The sequence below is a fragment of the Ranitomeya imitator genome, chromosome 9 (assembly GCF_032444005.1).
Source record: "Ranitomeya imitator isolate aRanImi1 chromosome 9, aRanImi1.pri, whole genome shotgun sequence".
Lineage (NCBI taxonomy): Eukaryota > Metazoa > Chordata > Amphibia > Anura > Dendrobatidae > Ranitomeya > Ranitomeya imitator.
In genome coordinates, this window is record NC_091290.1 from 9955965 (window position 1) to 9975674 (window position 19710).

The 19710-nt window shown below is 44.4% G+C and overlaps 1 protein-coding gene across 2 annotated transcripts in view; it reads left to right on the forward strand.

The window, feature by feature from the left end:
* Positions 1–16148, forward strand: part of CHST1 (carbohydrate sulfotransferase 1) — a 71424-nt gene extending 55276 nt beyond the window's left edge. For both annotated transcript variants that reach the window (XM_069739572.1, XM_069739571.1), the window contains one exon: positions 14108–16148. In XM_069739572.1, coding sequence (XP_069595673.1) covers positions 14159–15421 — 1263 coding nt within the window. In that variant the 5' untranslated portion in view covers positions 14108–14158 and the 3' untranslated portion in view covers positions 15422–16148. The remainder of the gene's footprint in view (positions 1–14107) is intronic.
* Positions 16149–19710: the final 3562 nt, after the last annotated feature.

Here is a 19710-nt window from a genome sequence, read left to right on the forward strand (position 1 = left end):
CTCCCGGGGGAACCCCATACCTGTGTGAGCCCCCTCCCAGGGGGACCCCATACCTGTGTGAGCCCCCTCCCGGGGGGACCCCATACCTGTGTGAGCCCCCTCCCGGGGGGACCCCATACCTGTGGTGTGAGCTGAGCGGGGGCTGCATTCAGACTGCGTAAAATGGTGGCCGTGTATGTCAGTTCAATGAAGTTTGTGGGAGTTTGAGGAGAAAGCCTATATGATCCTTCATTGTAACAGTATAATATGTCCAGGAATTGTCCTCCGGCTCAGACATTCGTCATCCACTCTTTTTCAGTGGGCGGGTCCTCTTCATCAGCACTCTACCAGTACTGTAGGTGCTGGAACTTCCTTTCCCTCTCTTCCCAGCATGCATTCCTGCTGTCAATGTTCGCTGATCTGAATGGCCGCCTCTGTGTTATGTCTGTACACAGTATGACAGACTGATGAACAGAAGCCGGGAGACGAGGGAGGGCTCCATTTGTTCTGCCATTTATAGGGTTAGAAATAAATCTTATGAAATATTTGCATTCATTTTTTCAGTTTTATTTTTGCATGGGCTTTTTGTGCAGTTTGTTCAGCCGCTATCTTACAGTATTGGTGATGTCAGGGTGGAATATTGATTACCTGCAGCCACCACTAGGGGGAGCTCTCTGCATACAGCAATGATCCCCAACCATTACCCCTAGAAATGTGTCCAGTCCTGGGGGTCCTAAACATCACCCCTGTGAAAGGGCGGAGAAAAGCATTCTGTAATTCTTGTCCAGTGTTATAATTTTATAATGGTTACTACTTTGTAATCCGTAAGAAATCTGAAAATATTCTACGTTCTGTATTGTAATAATGACTAGTCTTGTTTTTGGTCTGTTTTGGGGTCCCGTGATGAGGGGTCCCTGTATGGGAGCCACTGGAGTGCAGAACTTTATACCTTCCATGAGCCCAATAAGAACTGTATAAATCCATATGCCGTGAGCGCCACCTAGTGGCGATTTCAGAAAGTCAGAACTTTATCATTTGACTTTGTGCACATGCCCCGGCTACCAGAGTCCATGCAGGTGATACTCATTCTTAGTGCTACACGCTGTGGAAAAGCCCCAGCGGGGCATCTGCGAGTCAGCAGACTTCATAATGGACATTTATCCTCTGCTGCCCATAATGCTGCCCAGGATTTTGTCACCATCGCTCTCCAGGCCCCTTTAATTCAGGGCGAATGACTAAAATGATGATATAATTGCTCTACATCGTTACCTTCAAATGATTCAGTGGCAGATGAACATTGTGAGACAGATTCCAGGAAGTGACGGAAAGATCAAATCTGCCAAACCTGAATCATTTTTACTTAATTTAGTTACACATTTGTCAATTAGGTAAAAAAAAAAAAGAGATAAAGGAAAAATGTGTCATCCCCGTGTGACTGCGGGAAACAGTGGAGCTCAATCCAGAGTCCAAAAAGTAACAAATATCCTGTAAATCTGGTCCCAAATGTATCATCACGTGTAACGATAACGTATGAGCGGAAGGTAACGACAGCCGCCACCAATACAGGAATTTACACGTTACATCGCCAAGAAGGAGAGAGTGTTTCTATAGACGTCACCCTGCAGATCTCCGCTTGTTGGATTTTACCATACGGTGCCTTCAAAATTGGTTTATATCTTATGTAATGTGTCTTATGGCAGCATTATAGATCGTGATGGGTGACTGTATGATACTGTTGTAGTCTATGATGGGTGACTGTATGATACTGTTGTAGTCTATGATGGGTGACTGTATGATACTGTTGTAGTCTATGATGTGTGACTGTATGATACTGTTGTAGTCTATGGTGTGTGACTGTATGATACTGTTGTAGTCTATGATGGGTGACTGTATGATACTGTTGTCTATGGTGTGTGACTGTATGATACTGTTGTCTATGGTGTGTGACTGTATGATACTGTTATAGTCTATGATGTGTGACTGTATGATACTGTTATAGTCTATGGTGTGTGACTGTATGGTACGGTTGTAGTCTATGATGGGTGACTGTATCATACTGTTGTAGTCTATGATGTGTGACTGTATGACACTGTTATAGTCTATGATGTGTGACTGTATGATACTGTTGTAGTCTATGATGGGTGACGGTATGACACTGTTGTAGTCTATGATGTGTGACTGTATGACACTGTTGTAGTCTATGATGTGTGACCGTATGACACTGTTGTAGTCTATGATGTGTGACTGTATGACACTGTTATAGTCTATGATGTGTGACTGTATGATACTGTTGTCTATGATGTGTGACTGATACTGTTGTCTATGGTGTGTGACTGTATGATACTGTTATAGTCTCTGATGTGTGACTGTATGATACTGTTATAGTCTATGATGTGTGACTGTATGATACTGTTATAGTCTATGATGTGTGACTGATACTGTTGTCTATGGTGTGTGACTGTATGATACTGTTGTAGTCTACGGTGTGTGACTATGACACTGTTGTAGTCTATGATGTGTGACTGTATGACACTGTTGTAGTCTATGATGTGTGACTGATACTGTTGTCTATGATGTGTGACTGTATGATACTGTTGTAGTCTACGGTGTGTGACTATGACACTGTTGTAGTCTATGATGTGTGACTGTATGACACTGTTGTAGTCTATGATGTGTGACTGATACTGTTGTAGTCTATGATGTGTGACTGATACTGTTACCTATGATGTGACTGTATGACATTGTTGTAGTCTATGATGTGTGACTGATACTGTTGTCTATGATGTGTGACTGTATGACACTGTTGTAGTCTATGATGTGTGACTGTATGACACTGTTGTAGTCTATGATGTGTGACTGTATGACACTGTTGTAGTCTATGATGTGTGACTGATACTGTTGTCTATGATGTGTGACTGTATGACACTGTTGTAGTCTATGATGTGTGACTGTATGACACTGTTGTAGTCTATGATGTGTGACTGTATGACACTGTTGTCTATGATGTGTGACTGTATGACACTGTTGTAGTCTATGATGTGTGACTGTATGACACTGTTGTAGTCTATGATGTGTGACTGATACTGTTGTCTACGGTGTGTGACTGTATGACATTGCTGTAGTCTATGATGTGTGACTGATACTGTTGTCTATGATGTGTGACTGATACTGTTGTCTATGATGTGTGACTGTATGACACTGTTGTAGTCTATGATGTGTGACTGTATGACACTGTTGTAGTCTATGATGTGTGACTGATACTGTTGTCTATGATGTGTGACTGATACTGTTGTCTATGATGTGTGACTGTATGACACTGTTGTAGTCTATGATGTGTGATTGTATGACACTGTTGTAGTCTATGATGTGTGACTGATACTGTTGTCTATGATGTGTGACTGTATGACACTGTTGTAGTCTATGATGTGTGACTGTATGACACTGTTGTAGTCTATGATGTGTGACTGATACTGTTGTCTACGGTGTGTGACTGTATGACATTGCTGTAGTCTATGATGTGTGACTGATACTGTTGTCTATGATGTGTGACTGATACTGTTGTCTATGGTGCGTGACTGTATGACACTGCTGTAGTCTGATGTGTGACTGTATTATACTGTTGTAGTCTATCGTGTGACATACTGTTACCTATGATGTGTGACTGATACTGTTGTCTACGGTGTGTGACTGTATGATACTGTTGTAGTCTATGATGTGTGACTGTATGACACTGTTGTAGTCTATGATGTGTGACTGATACTGTTACCTATGATGTGTGACATACTGTTGTCTATGGTGTGTGACTGTATGATACTGTTGTAGTCTATGATGTGTGACTGTATGACACTGTTGTAGTCTATGATGTGTGACTGTATGACACTGTTGTAGTCTATGATGTGTGACTGATACTGTAGTCTATGATGTGTGACTGTATGACACTGTTGTAGTCTATGATGTGTGACTGTATGACACTGTTGTAGTCTATGATGGGTGACTGTATGGTACTGTTGTTGTCTATGGTGTGTGACTGTATGATACTGTTGTAGTCTATGATGTGTGACTGTATGATACTGTTATAGTCTATGATGTGTGACTGTATGATACTGTTATAGTCTATGATGTGTGACTGATACTGTTGTCTATGGTGTGTGACTGTATGACACTGTTGTAGTCTATGATGTGTGACTGATACTGTTGTCTATGATGTGTGACTGATACTGTTGTAGTCTATGATGTGTGACTGATACTGTTACCTATGATGTGACTGTATGACATTGTTGTAGTCTATGATGTGTGACTGATACTGTTGTCTATGATGTGTGACTGTATGACACTGTTGTAGTCTATGATGTGTGACTGTATGACACTGTTGTAGTCTATGATGTGTGACTGTATGACACTGTTGTAGTCTATGATGTGTGACTGATACTGTTGTCTATGATGTGTGACTGTATGACACTGTTGTAGTCTATGATGTGTGACTGTATGACACTGTTGTAGTCTATGATGTGTGATTGTATGACACTGTTGTAGTCTATGATGTGTGACTGATACTGTTGTCTATGATGTGTGACTGTATGACACTGTTGTAGTCTATGATGTGTGACTGTATGACACTGTTGTAGTCTATGATGTGTGACTGATACTGTTGTCTACGGTGTGTGACTGTATGACATTGCTGTAGTCTATGATGTGTGACTGATACTGTTGTCTATGATGTGTGACTGATACTGTTGTCTATGGTGCGTGACTGTATGACACTGCTGTAGTCTGATGTGTGACTGTATTATACTGTTGTAGTCTATCGTGTGACATACTGTTACCTATGATGTGTGACTGATACTGTTGTCTACGGTGTGTGACTGTATGATACTGTTGTAGTCTATGATGTGTGACTGTATGACACTGTTGTAGTCTATGATGTGTGACTGATACTGTTACCTATGATGTGTGACATACTGTTGTCTATGGTGTGTGACTGTATGATACTGTTGTAGTCTATGATGTGTGACTGTATGACACTGTTGTAGTCTATGATGTGTGACTGTATGACACTGTTGTAGTCTATGATGTGTGACTGATACTGTTGTCTATGATGTGTGACTGTATGACACTGTTGTAGTCTATGATGTGTGACTGTATGACACTGTTGTAGTCTATGATGTGTGACTGATACTGTTGTCTATGATGTGTGACTGTATGATACTGTTGTAGTCTACGGTGTGTGACTATGACACTGTTGTAGTCTATGATGTGTGACTGTATGACACTGTTGTAGTCTATGGTGTGTGACTGATACTGTTGTCTATGATGTGTGACTGATACTGTTGTCTATGATGTGTGACTGTATGACACTGTTGTAGTCTATGATGTGTGACTGTATGACACTGTTGTAGTCTATGATGTGTGACTGATACTGTTGTCTATGATGTGTGACTGTATGATACTGTTGTAGTCTACGGTGTGTGACTATGACACTGTTGTAGTCTATGATGTGTGACTGTATGACACTGTTGTAGTCTATGATGTGTGACTGTATGACACTGTTGTAGTCTATGATGTGTGACTGATACTGTTGTCTATGATGTGTGACTGTATGACACTGTTGTAGTCTATGATGTGTGACTGTATGACACTGTTGTAGTCTATGATGTGTGACTGATACTGTTGTCTATGATGTGTGACTGTATGATACTGTTGTAGTCTACGGTGTGTGACTATGACACTGTTGTAGTCTATGATGTGTGACTGTATGACACTGTTGTAGTCTATGGTGTGTGACTGATACTGTTGTCTATGATGTGTGACTGATACTGTTGTCTATGATGTGTGACTGTATGACACTGTTGTAGTCTATGATGTGTGACTGTATGACACTGTTGTAGTCTATGATGTGTGACTGATACTGTTGTCTATGATGTGTGACTGTATGATACTGTTGTAGTCTACGGTGTGTGACTATGACACTGTTGTAGTCTATGATGTGTGACTGTATGACACTGTTGTAGTCTATGGTGTGTGACTGATACTGTTGTCTATGATGTGTGACTGATACTGTTGTCTATGGTGTGTGACTGTATGACATTGCTGTAGTCTATGATGTGTGACTGATACTGTTGTCTATGATGTGTGACTGATACTGTTGTCTATGGTGCGTGACTGTATGACACTGCTGTAGTCTGATGTGTGACTGTATTATACTGTTGTAGTCTATCGTGTGACTGATACTGTTACCTATGATGTGTGACATACTGTTGTCTATGGTGTGTGACTGTATGATACTGTTGTAGTCTACGGTGTGTGACTGTATGACACTGTTGTAGTCTATGATGTGTGACTGTATGACACTGTTGTAGTCTATGGTGTGTGACTGTATGACACTGTTGTAGTCTATGATGTGTGACTGTATGACACTGTTGTAGTCTACGGTGTGTGACTGTATGACACTGTTGTAGTCTATGATGTGTGACCGTATGACACTGTTGTAGTCTATGATGTGTGACTGTATGACACTGTTGTAGTCTATGATGTGTGACTGTATGACACTGTTGTAGTCTATGATGTGTGACTGTATGACACTGTTGTCTATGGTGTGTGACTGTATGATACTGTTGTAGTCTACGGTGTGTGACTGTATGACACTGTTGTAGTCTACGGTGTGTGACTGTATGACACTGTTGTAGTCTATGATGTGTGACCGTATGACACTGTTGTAGTCTATGATGTGTGACTGTATGACACTGTTGTAGTCTACGGTGTGTGACTGTATGACACTGTTGTAGTCTATGATGTGTGACTGTATGACACTGTTGTAGTCTATGATGTGTGACTGATACTGTTACCTATGATGTGTGACATACTGTTGTCTATGGTGTGTGACTGTATGATACTGTTGTAGTCTACGGTGTGTGACTGTATGACACTGTTATAGTCTATGATGGGTGACTGTATGACACTGTTGTAGTCTACGGTGTGTGACTGTATGACACTGTTGTAGTCTATGATGTGTGATCGTATGACACTGTTGTAGTCTATGATGTGTGACTGTATGACACTGTTGTAGTCTATGATGTGTGACTGTATGACACTGTTGTAGTCTACGATGTGTGACGGTATGACACTGTTGTAGTCTATGATGTGTGACCGTATGACACTGTTGTAGTCTATGATGTGTGACCGTATGACACTGTTGTAGTCTATGATGTGTGACTGATACTGTTGTCTACGGTGTGTGACTGTATGACACTGTTGTAGCACAGGGTTGATTGGTGACATAGTGACGGGGCGCAGTGTGTGCCGCCTGTATGGCGGTGCTGTACACAGATTGGAGGCAGCTGTTACTTGTACCCGCTGTCTGCTTGTAAGACGTGGAAATTTCCGCCTCTCCTGTCGGCCGCCGCTGCAGAACGTCTTCTCCATGTTTGCAGAGGTTTGTGCGCTGCTGTTTCAATAGACTGTTCTGTCAGATACCGGAAGAAGAATATTTACTAGTACACCGCAATGGTCAATATTGGACGACTGACTACAAGCCCCCCGGGCATTGCTGCTCATACAGTGCACTGCTCCTCAGCTCCGCTCCATTAACTCCTACAGTGCTGGATCCCCCCCAATGCCCATACAGTGCTGACTGCATTACAAGCTGCAGATGCAAACAGGGGTCCGATAGGATCATGGCATGACATGACCCACCACATGGGGCTCGTCAGTGTCAGCAGGATTGGCCATCCCCTGCCTGGAGACCACCAGATTCCCTCTTTGCCCACCCTCAATATTTTGTTCTCCATGCCAAGCCCAGCGTGCATATATATGGGGGATCCAGAAAGACAAGGTCCAGCAGATATGGGCGGCTTTCCATCATGGTTAAGGGGGCCGTATAGGAATGTCTGGGGGGCTTCTAGAATAAAGGGAAAATGATGGCTATGCCGGCGACTTGCGGTGTGCGCCAATAATGTATATTATTATATTATTATAGAGATAAATATCTCTCTGTTCTCTGCAGTTGGCACGGATGATTCCAGGGGCCGGGTATTATCGGGAATATAAGGAGAGATTTGGTCTTTTCTGGGGTCAGTGACATTTCTCGGGTGCCCCAATATTTTTCTTTTTTTTACCTTGGGGTTGAGATGATTGTTTCTCGCCCTCCTGCGCTCAGGTCATTACATGTATTGCGGTACTTTATAAGATGCAGGATTTTTAAGAAAAGCTCTGGGGGTCGCGCTGCTGAACTCTGCTGATTTCATTCCAGGAGCAGAGGAGGTGGAAGGGTGAACTCTGCAGGGAGATCATAGCAGAGATTATGGGGGCAGGGAGATCATAGCAGAGATTATGGGGGCGCAGGGAGGTCATAGCAGAGATTATGGGGGCAGGGAGATCATAGCAGACATTATGGGGCGCAGGGAGGTCATAGCAGAGATTATGGGGGCAGGGAGATCATAGCAGAGATTATGGGGGCAGGGAGATCATAGCAGACATTATGGGGCGCAGGGAGGTCATAGCAGAGATTATGGGGGGCAGGGAGGTCATAGCAGAGATTATGGGGGGCAGGGAGGTCACAGCAGAGATTATGGGAGGCAGGGAGATCATAGCAGACATTATGGGGCGCAGGGAGGTCATAGCAGAGATTATGGGGGGCAGGGAGGTCATAGCAGAGATTATGGGGGGGGGCAGGGAGGTCATAGCAGAGATTATGGGGGGCAGGGAGGTCATAGCAGAGATTATGGGGGGGGGGCAGGGAGGTCATAGCAGAGATTATGGGGGCAGGGAGATCATAGCAGAGATTATGGGGGCAGGGAGGTCACAGCAGACATTATGGGGCGCAGGGAGGTCATAGCAGAGATTATGGGGGCAGGGAGATCATAGCAGAGATTATGGGGGCAGGGAGATCATAGCAGACATTATGGGGCGCAGGGAGGTCATAGCAGAGATTATGGGGGGGGGGGCAGGGAGGTCATAGCAGAGATTATGGGGGCAGGGAGATCATAGCAGACATTATGGGGCGCAGGGAGGTCATAGCAGAGATTATGGGGGGCAGGGAGGTCACGGCAGAGATTATGGTGGGCAGGGAGGTCACAGCAGAGATTATGGGGGCAGGGAAGTCACAGCAGAGAATATGGGGGGCAGGGAGGTCACAGCAGAGATTATGGGGGCAGGGAGGTCACAGCAGAGATTATGGGTGGCAGGGAGGTCATAGCAGAGATTATGGGGGGCAGGGAGATTATAGCAGAGATTATGGGGTGAGGGAGATCATAGCAGAGATTATGGGGGTGAGGGAGATCATAGCAGAGATTATGGGGAGCAGGGAGATCATAGCAGAGATTATGGGCTGCGGGGAGATCACAGCAGAGATTATGGGGTGCGGGGAGATCACAGCAGAGACTATGGGGTGAGGGAGATCATAGCAGAGATTATGGGTTGCAGGGAGATCATAGCAGAGATTATGGGTTGCAGGGCAAGTCTGGAAAATGGCGGGTGTACAGGTGAGATCCAATGGGAAGATTAACATGGACCATGTGCCCTGACCAACGGGGACAGGAGAACTGGCTGCATCCACAAGCCATGACCTCGGAGTTAAAGGGAGTGTTCCAGGTGACCTATGTTTGTTTCCTTGGATCGGTGGAACCCCGACCGATCCAAGGAATCCCGTAGGTCATGTGCACACAGAGTCTTTCTACAGAGTTTTCAGAATAGAAACTGAGAGGAAAGTTTTCAACGAGTTTTGGAGTTTCTGCTAAAATGTCAGTGTGCACAGAGCCTTACAGTATAGGCAGAGTTATTTTTCTTTTTATTCAGGCAGTCAAAAAATGTAGTTTTCTAGTGGAATCTGCTATAGGAAATGCTCCTTGGGCAACTTTTGTCTGAGTTTTTTATTTCTTGAAGCGTTGTTTGCAGCCTTTGATTGGACGGAGCTTAGTTTGGGGCAGATTCCATCGGACATTTATTAAAACCTGAAGCTAAATAAAAAAGCTAAAAAAGACAAAAAACATGGTTTTACAATAGAAGTGAATAAGAAGAGTCATTAAACCACTTTTTGAGCAACTTTTTCAGGTGTTTAGCTCCAAATGACTCATTAAAAAAACTTGATGTTCATAAACCCAAAGTCTCCTGTATGAATGGAGCGGTAGTACACATATGAGATTACCGCTCCATTCACCATCTATAGGAGGTGGTCGCACACGCTCACTACCGCTCCATTCACCATCTATAGGAGGTGGTCGCACACGCTCACTACTGCTCCATTCACTGTCTATAGGAGGTGGTCGCACACGCTCACTACCGCTCCATTCACCATCTATAGGAGATGGTCGCACACGCTCACTACCGCTCCATTCACCATCTATAGGAGATGGCCGCACACGCTCACTACCGCTCCATTCACCATCCATTGGAGGTGGTCGCACACGCTCACTACCGCTCCATTCACTGTCTATAGGAGGTGGTCGCACACGCTCACTACCGCTCCATTCACCGTCTATAGGAGGTGGTCGCACACGCTCACTAACGCTCCATTCACCGTCTATAGGAGGTGGTCGCACACGCTCACTACCGCTCCATTCACTGTCTATAGGAGGTGGTCGCACACGCTCACTACCGCCCCATTCACCGTCTATAGGAGGTGGTCGCACATGCTCACTACCGCTCCATTCACTGTCTATAGGAGGTGGTCGCACACGCTCACTACCGCTCCATTCACGATCCATTGGAGGTGGTCGCACACGCTCACTACCGCTCCATTCACCGTCTATAGGAGGTGGTCGCACACGCTCAGTACCGCTCCATTCACTGTCTATAGGGGGTGGTCGCACATGCTCAGTACTGCTCCATTCACTGTCTATAAGAGGTGGTCGCACACGCTCAGTACTGCTTCATTCACTCTCTATAGGAGGTGGTCGCACATGCTCAGTACTGCTTCATTCACTCTCTATAGGAGGTGGTCGCACATGCTCAGTACTGCTTCATTCACTCTATAGGAGGTGGTCGCACATGCTCAGTACTGCTTCATTCACTATAGGAGGTGGTCGCACACGCTCACTACCGCTTCATTCACTCTCTATAGGAAGTGGTCGCACACGCTCACTACCGCTTCATTCACTCTCTATAGGAGGTGGTCGCACGCTCACTACCGCTTCATTCACCCTCTATAGGAGGTGGTCGCACATGCTCAGTACTGCTTCATTCACTCTCTATAGGAGGTGGTCGCACATGCTCAGTACTGCTTCATTCACTCTCTATAGGAGATGGTCGCACACGCTCAGTACCGCTCCATTCACCGTCTATAGGAGGTGGTCGCACACGCTCACTACCGCTTCATTCACTCTCTATAGGAGGTGGTCACACGCTCACTACCGCTTCATTCACTCTCTATATGAGATGGTCGCACACGCTCAGTACTGCTTCATTCACTCTCTATAGGAGGTGGTCGCACATGCTCAGTACTGCTTCATTCACTCTATAGGAGGTGGTCGCACATGCTCAGTACTGCTTCATTCACCATCTATAGGAGGTGGTCGCACACGCTCACTACCGCTTCATTCACTCTCTATAGGAGGTGGTCGCACACGCTCACTACCGCTTCATTCACTCTCTATAGGAGGTGGTCGCACACGCTCAGTACCGCTCCATTCACCATCTATAGGAGGTGGTCGCACACTGGGGATTTGGGCTGCACATTCTCAGGATAGTCGGGGTCTCTACACTTGGACTGACATCTTCCACACTCCTTTCGTCTATCCTGTGTTTTGTATGTAGACCTCGGAGAGGATATAATAAGGCGGGCATATACCCAGTGTGTTGGTACCAGGACCTGTGCCCTGGGTGAGAGCTCAGTGACTTGTGTGTAGACCTTGTGACATTCTGCTTTAAGTTCCTTTGATCCAGTGACACTTTTTCGCTCAGACATTTCTCACTAATGTGCGTATTTTTCGGTGTCGATTAGTCTTGTTCCATATTGTCGCAGTCCTTCCATCGTGGCACAGCAGACGCTGGAGAACCAGAGCTGTCGTCTGCACATCTTCAATTCCAGACCGAAAATCTAATCAAAAGTTTCAGTTTAGTGATTTCAATGCAGAAAACTGATACAAATATACAGCAAAACTGCTCAGTGCCGTAGTGACGGTCCAGATAACGTGGCCGCTGGATATTCTGGATCAGACGGGGATATTACTGGTGCAGCCCGAAATGTTCCTTCATATGAAAGTGCAAGAGCATCTCATTACCTCCAAGGTGATGGAGAATTTGATTACTTTGCAGGGAGGAAAAGGTTTTTTTTTTTCTTCTTCTACCCATTAAATGAGTCTTCTCCACGGTTCGTAATCCATAAAACTGAAATCTTTTATGTGCGAGTCTCATGGAGGAATTTAACAAGGCCGTAGGAGCGGCCGCGGCACAAACTGCCTTCTGTTCTTTGTTGCGGAGCTGAAGACTCTAAAGTAAAATGTTATCAATAAGACAATCACATCAAATCTTGCCGAAAAGTTACAAAATATCTTGTAACAAGGATTAGGAGTCCCAGAGGCAATTAATGGTGGAGGAAACCGTGAAGCCTCCCTTCTATACCGGGGTCCTGGTAGGTGGAGAATTCTTCAAAATCTGAGAGCGCGTGTAGGAATTTTGGCTATGTGGCTAAATTCACTGTGTTGTCTCACTCTTAGGTGTGTTGTGTGTGTATATGTTCCTTCCCACATTTTTTAATTTTTGGAGGATTTTTAGTCCTCTCTTTTTGTGGTCATTTGACCCAAGAAATACAGAGACATGGCAGAGTTGAAATCAAAGTGTTTTACTCAAAGTAAGAAAGGCAAATCCAATGGTCTCAGTATTTCAATGAGGGAACACGCTTCATGGTTACACAGCCGCATAGACACAGTTCTTGATGGTCAAATGTCAATGTTCAATCTCTGAACTTGACAGTAAAACAATAACAGGGTCTTGGTGGCTACAGAAGTATGTTATGGCACAGAGCTTTTCCACTACTGTGCACTGCTGTACTGTGGCGCAGAGCTTGGACATTACATTACTGAACTGTGGCGCAGGGCTTGGAAGTTACACTGCTGTATTGTGGCGCAGGGCTTGGAAGTTACACTACTGTACTGTGGCACAGAGCTTGGAAGTTACACTACTGTACTGTGGCACAGAGCTTGGAAGTTACATTACTATGTTATGGCACAGAGCTTGGACGTTACACTATTGCACTGTGGCACAGAGCTTGGCAGTTCGAGCAGTCTTATTATAATTATTGCTAATTATAAGACAAACAGGCGATTTTCTTCGGCAATGAACACAGCGCGGTTGTGGAGGGTTATCACTGCACACCTTGCCGTATATCACACTCCAGAGTTGTTCTATCACAGAAGCAGTCCATACCGAGTACTCACAGATGCAGGACAACAGTGCATGGAGGTTGTCTGAGGTTATTGTGGAGCTTATCGCAGGTCATAGTCATTCACATTGTCACAATTTCATCAAATCTGGTCTCCGGGTAGGCTGGTGAGGGCGATCACTTTTGGTCACTTTATCATAGTACTTGGCCACAGTTAATAATTGTAATCAAAGCGTTTCTCCACTTCTGGAATCACGAACAGGTAGCCAGTAAGGGCTCATTTAATTCCAAAGACACTTTCCATATTTCTTTCTTGGCAGACTCCTCTTTTTTGAGCTCTCGACCACTCATTGTGTGTGACCTCAATCAGTCAGCCTTCACACTGCACAGACTATGCACCAAAGCATGGCGTCCGAAGCATCCACATTTACATGTATCTCTTGTAATAATGATTTTACAGCATATAAATTATGCAGTAAAGTTTGCTTTGCCGAAGTTAAGACATTTCCTGCGAGGTGCCCGATGTGGATGTCGGTCAGATGGCTTCTAGCTGACCACAGGAGATGATTGTCCCAATGCTGAAACCTCGGTTTAATGCATAAGGGGTGCACTGGTCTAGTTCGTAGGGGTCTTCATTAGCTCTTTGGCTGATAGAGGAACTTTGATTTCTATAGGGATTGCCCTGTCACAGGCAGCAGGTGACTACCACCACACCCATGTGAAGACTTCTTACTGTTAAGCTGCTCTATCGATGACTTATGTAATAGTTGAGTTGTATTTCCTTTACGTAATTAAATATTTTTGTGTCTTCTATAGGTAAAGTAATCAACAGAATCCCTTGACGAGGCTCAATGACGGTTTCCAGCCATGCAATGTTCTTGGAAGGCTGTCCTCTTACTAGCGCTAGCCTCGATTGCTATCCAGTACACAGCCATTCGGACTTTTACCACCAAATCCTTTCACATGTGCCCAATCCCCAATCCAAATAATTGTAGCCCTGGACAAGACCCAACGGAATCTCCTGATCGTCTTTGTGAAGATGGTCAGTTGATAACTTCTAATATTTCGAGAAAGACTCACATCCTCATCTTGGCGACCACGCGCAGTGGATCTTCCTTTGTCGGACAACTGTTTAACCAACACACGGATGTTTTCTACTTGTTTGAGCCACTTTACCACGTTCAGTATACCCTTATACCCAAAATGGCTCCTAGTAAGAGTGCCACGGATAGGCGAGTGATGTTGGGTGCAAGCAGAGACCTTTTACGAAGTCTTTATGACTGTGACTTGTATTTTATGGAGAACTACATAAAGCCGCAGCCAACAAACCATAGTACCGACAGGTTATTCCGAAGAGGAGCCAGCAAAGCTCTGTGCTCCCCCCCGGTCTGTGATGCACTGGGACCCACCGATATTTACCTCGAAGAAGGAGACTGTGTTAAGAAATGTGGTAACTTAAATCTGACTCTGGCAATGGAGTCCTGCAAAGAGCATGGACATGTGGCCATCAAAACCGTGCGTGTCCCAGAGGTCAGTGACCTACGAGCACTGGTGGAAGATCCCAGGCTTAACTTAAAGGTGATCCAGTTGGTCAGGGACCCAAGGGGCATATTAGCTTCTCGTAGCGAGACATTCAGAGACACATATAGGTTGTGGAGGATCTGGAGGGCTACTGGTCGTAGACCATACAATTTAGACTCAACCCAGCTGACAACCGTGTGTGAGGACTTCTTAAATTCAGTGTCTACAGGGTTAAGCAGGCCGCTTTGGTTAAAGGGTCGATACATGCTTCTGAGATACGAAGATCTGGCTAGGAAACCCATGAAAAAGATGGAGGAGATCTATGACTTTGTGGGGATTCCACTGGATGCCAATGTTGAAAGATGGATCCTCAACAACACCCGAGGAGATCAGTCCTCCGCCAGACACAAATATGGCACAGTAAGGAACTCTGCTGCCACAGCGGAAAGCTGGAGACTAACATTGTCGTATGACATTGTAGAATTCACCCAGAATGCCTGTCGACAAGTTCTGGCGCAACTGGGTTACAAAACTGTGACTTCTTCCCAGGACTTAAGGAACCTTTCCTACAGCCTCATCGAGGACAGATCTTTCACCCCATTTTTGTGATGGTTAATTTAATGGTAACGAAAGACTCGAGAAATTGCCAACGACGGAAACAATTATGTTGGAAAGTATATTTTTTTTATAAGAGATTTCCCTTATTCATCTGGTTTCTTGATCCTGAGGGAAAAAAAAAACACAAAAAATTGCACTACCAAGGGAGAGATAATAAAGCACATGAAACAAAATGGAGGATTATACCTCTGCGAAACTTGAAAATGTTTTAGTAGTTCAGTTCAATACAAAAAAGTATCATAAAAAAGGCCCAAACTGTTCTCTACAACACAAAGCAATGCAGGGTACGTGAGGCAAGAATTCGAAGGGAGACATTTTATGGAAAGCCATTGGTTGACTGGCCAGTGCCATGACCCCATCAAGCTAACTTCCGTAGATTTAGTTGGTTCCTTGCCCCCCAATCGTCACAATAGTTTTTTTGTTCTTGTATGGCAGCGGAGGGTGTTACAATGTTTACATAAACCAAAACACAAGGTATAGTCCTCTGACGCGGACGGTTGCTCCGACCGTCTGGTCGATACCGTACAGGATTCTGGATGAAGGAATTTGCACAAATTTTTTGCATTCATGTTGTATTATTTATAAACGTTTATAAAGATACATTGAAGATGATTATTGTGTCTTTTATGCTTTGGATCGGTAGAAAAATATGATTAAAAAAATTGTCTTGGATTTCTATTTGTGACATTTCGAAAATAAAAAAGAAGTCAGCAATAAATATGATGTTTTGTTAATGGTAACAAGTGGGGCAAAAAAAAAAACCCTAAATTTAGGTGGCCAGAGAGTTTCCCGATCTTGGGTGTTTCTTCTTCATATGATAAAATACATTAAAGGGCTTATCATTAGAAGTCCGGATGATGGCGGGAAGGATTTGCCGGCCGTGACCCTCCCCGGTAGCGGGATGGATTGGCACCAAACTAGTATTGGATTCTTCTTGCAGGCGGCGAGGTGCAGTATGCATTCAATATATAGGGTAGACCAACCAGAGAGCAAGTGGCATCCACTCTCCGTTCTGGTGGTCATTGTTTGGGCCCACATATTGTGTTATGCTATCAACAGGTCAACCAGGGCCAGATTCTAAGGAGGGCTCATGGGACAGGTACCCCGATGGGACAGGTACCCCGATGGGACAGGTACCCCGAGCCTGTCACCCCCTGTATCACCCGCTAGTCCAGGTACAGAGGTGGCTCGGATGTCTTGTGCGAGTGGCTACCTCTCTGGGAACCAGTGGTGTCGTGAAGGTCCTCTTACCATTTTTTTGTCCTTGGCTTTTCTCTCCACTGACCTTAATCTCAACTTTTATAGTTTTACAAATTTTTGCTAGTTTTACTAAATGCAATGAGTGTTTTTCTTACTTCTCTATGTAATTGTAGAAGGTATTTTATTCTAGAAGAGCTGCAAAAAAAATAGAGCTCAAACGTTCTAGTGATATTGCAGGAAAACTAGGAAAAGACACCGACGGCAGAAGTCGGGACACGGTTTACACGAATCGATGTGTGCACAGTATTGATAAATGAATGTAAAGAAATAAACACTATAATTTATGACAAGAAAAGACATTCTGTTCAAAAGGAGAAGACTTGGAGCCGATGTAATTCAAATAACAGGAGACTCTGGTCTCAGCTAAGGTCAGTCCTCATGAGGTCGCACAAAGACGGGGTTAAATTCCACTGTTTATTAACTCTATACTATATCACTGTGTGCATGATCCCTGCACTGTGACATCACTGTGTGTATTATCCATGTACTGTGTGCTGTGACATCACTGTGTGCATTATCCCTGCACTATGACATCACTGTGTGCTTGATCTCTGTACAGTGACATCACTATGTGTATTACCATTTACTATGACATCACTGTGCATTACCCCTTTACTGTGACATCACTATGGGCATTATCCCTCTACTGACATCACTGTGTATGATCTCTGTACTGTGACATCACGTTGTTCATAATCTCTGTACTGTGACATCACTGTGTGCATGATCTCTGTAATGTGACATCACTGTATAATCACTGTGCTGTGACATCACTGTGTGCATTATCCCTGTACTGTGACATCACTGTGTGCATTATCCCTATACTGTGACATCACTGTGTGCATTATCCCTATACTGTGACACCTTGTTACTCTGGACTGGATTAAGTGGAGGTCCGAAACAGGGTATCTGCCACCATGATGTTCTTATACTCTACAAGTCGTATGAAAGGATGTTTAACAGAAAACGACTGTGCATATGACGTGTTATAACATGGTAAAGTGAAAATGTCGACAGCTCACTATTTCTCTCCTCCTAGTTTTACGTTTTCCCTTTGGACAATTACTGTCTGTAAATGAGCTTATTACTTTGTGTTCCTCAGTGATCCACTGTAATCTGTGGGAACCACTAGGATCATCCCGGACAGAGGACCCCCATTACTAACTCAGAATTACCTAAAGGGGTATATGGAATTGGGTTTTCTATATAAAACAACCCCACGAAATGGCCGAGAAGGCCAAGACATGATCAATCAATCCTATTACAATTCTCTTAGTGGGGTCGTCCGATGGTCGAAACTTCTTTTGAAATGGGTCCCATACATGTATGAAAGATTAAAATGAAGTTATGCCCCCCAGCGATCCCCCACAGCTGCCATTCTAGTGCCCACCTGTTGGTCCAGGGACCAATTACTGAGGCGCCAAGAAGGGAGCGGACAGCAGTGTCAGGCATCGAATCGGGAGCTGCGGAGGATCGGCGAGTGTGTTGCTACTTTTATTGTTATACTAGTTCTGTTAGAAATAACTTGTACAGTTTGTTATTTTTTTAGTAGAAAAAAAAAGTTAACACGAAAGCCCAAAAGTGATAAATTTAGAAAAATATAAGGGCCAGAGCGGGGAATTCTCTGCATACATCACCTATAAATAATAATGTGAGCGTGGAGGAGACGGCTGACAGACAAATCCGTCATCCAAGAAAGAAAGCCTCTCCGTTAACAAAGGAGAAGATAAGAAGCTTCTGCCGCGACGCCGAGTTATTCTCTCCTTTATTTGCATAAAACACAAAGTAAGCGAATAGTTCCTATAAATGCATGAATAGAAGGCTACAAGAAATAAAGGCTTAACAGAGAATAATGAGGGACTTTCATGTCTTCTGGCGCATTGTGGGCGCCACATCTCCGGTAATAATGGAAGACTACGGATAGGAAGATGTGGTTAACTTCTCCGAGAACGAGGGATAAGCGAAAACATTACATTCAATGCTCTTTACATCTTACACATGGTAACATATATTAACTCTCAGAAAACCCATCTCTTCATGAACTTCCCGAGAAGGGCACGACAACTTCTACCGAAGACGATCAACCTGTCAGTGACAGCTGCAAGAACATGGCAACCTGAAGGTTATGGTGACCTAGAAGAATCATGCCTGGAGTGACAGCCCAACAGAAGGCCAGATACCAGGAAATCTTCTTGGGGTCTTGGAATTAGTCTTCATGTGTCCAGATCAGAACGGGCTAATGGACACTTGTTTCTGCTTGCTTGGCCTTGAATCAAGACTTTACTTTCCAAACTGCCAGGACTTTTTTTTTGCTGTTGCCTACAAGAGAAGGACATCTGAGGTTGAACTATAAAACAACGATGGATATGAAGGGGTTGTTCAAAGGGGTCAGACTGATTAAAGAAGAGAAGTGACCCTCACCGATTTATTAGGGCCCCCGTTCGGATGTTTAGCGGGTCCTTGCTGGTTTCTTTTGGGCTCCGTTTCAACAAACTGGAAAAGGCCACCGATTTCTGGAGGTAGCAATGCTGCATGATCAGTGCAGTCAAAGAGCCACCAGCTGTGATGGCCGGGGCATCCTGTAATTTTTGGGGCTTTCAACTGAAGGGAGAGTCACTCGCTGGGCGCCCAGAACTTGAATCCCCAATTCTGCTCTAGAATTACCGCCCACCTCTACCGAAGGGAATGAGGCTGAGCTGCAGTAACAGACACAACCTGCGGACAAGGATGGTGCTGTTTTTGGAAGAAAGCAGCCAAGTTTTTCTAGAACTCCTTTAATCGTCCTGCTACCTAATACTAGGACAGAATGGGCAATGACTGCAGGATGTGTTACACACCATGTCGCTGATCTCGCCGCAATATTAACAGAAGATGACAATTTAATAAAGGCAGCAATGAGAGAAAATAAATTAAACTGATTCCAGATATTCATTGCGGGAAAAGTAGATGTCACAGTTGATTAATGTACAAAGGATATCAGTCATGTTATTACACCACTGTCAGCGGCCACGAGATGCGAC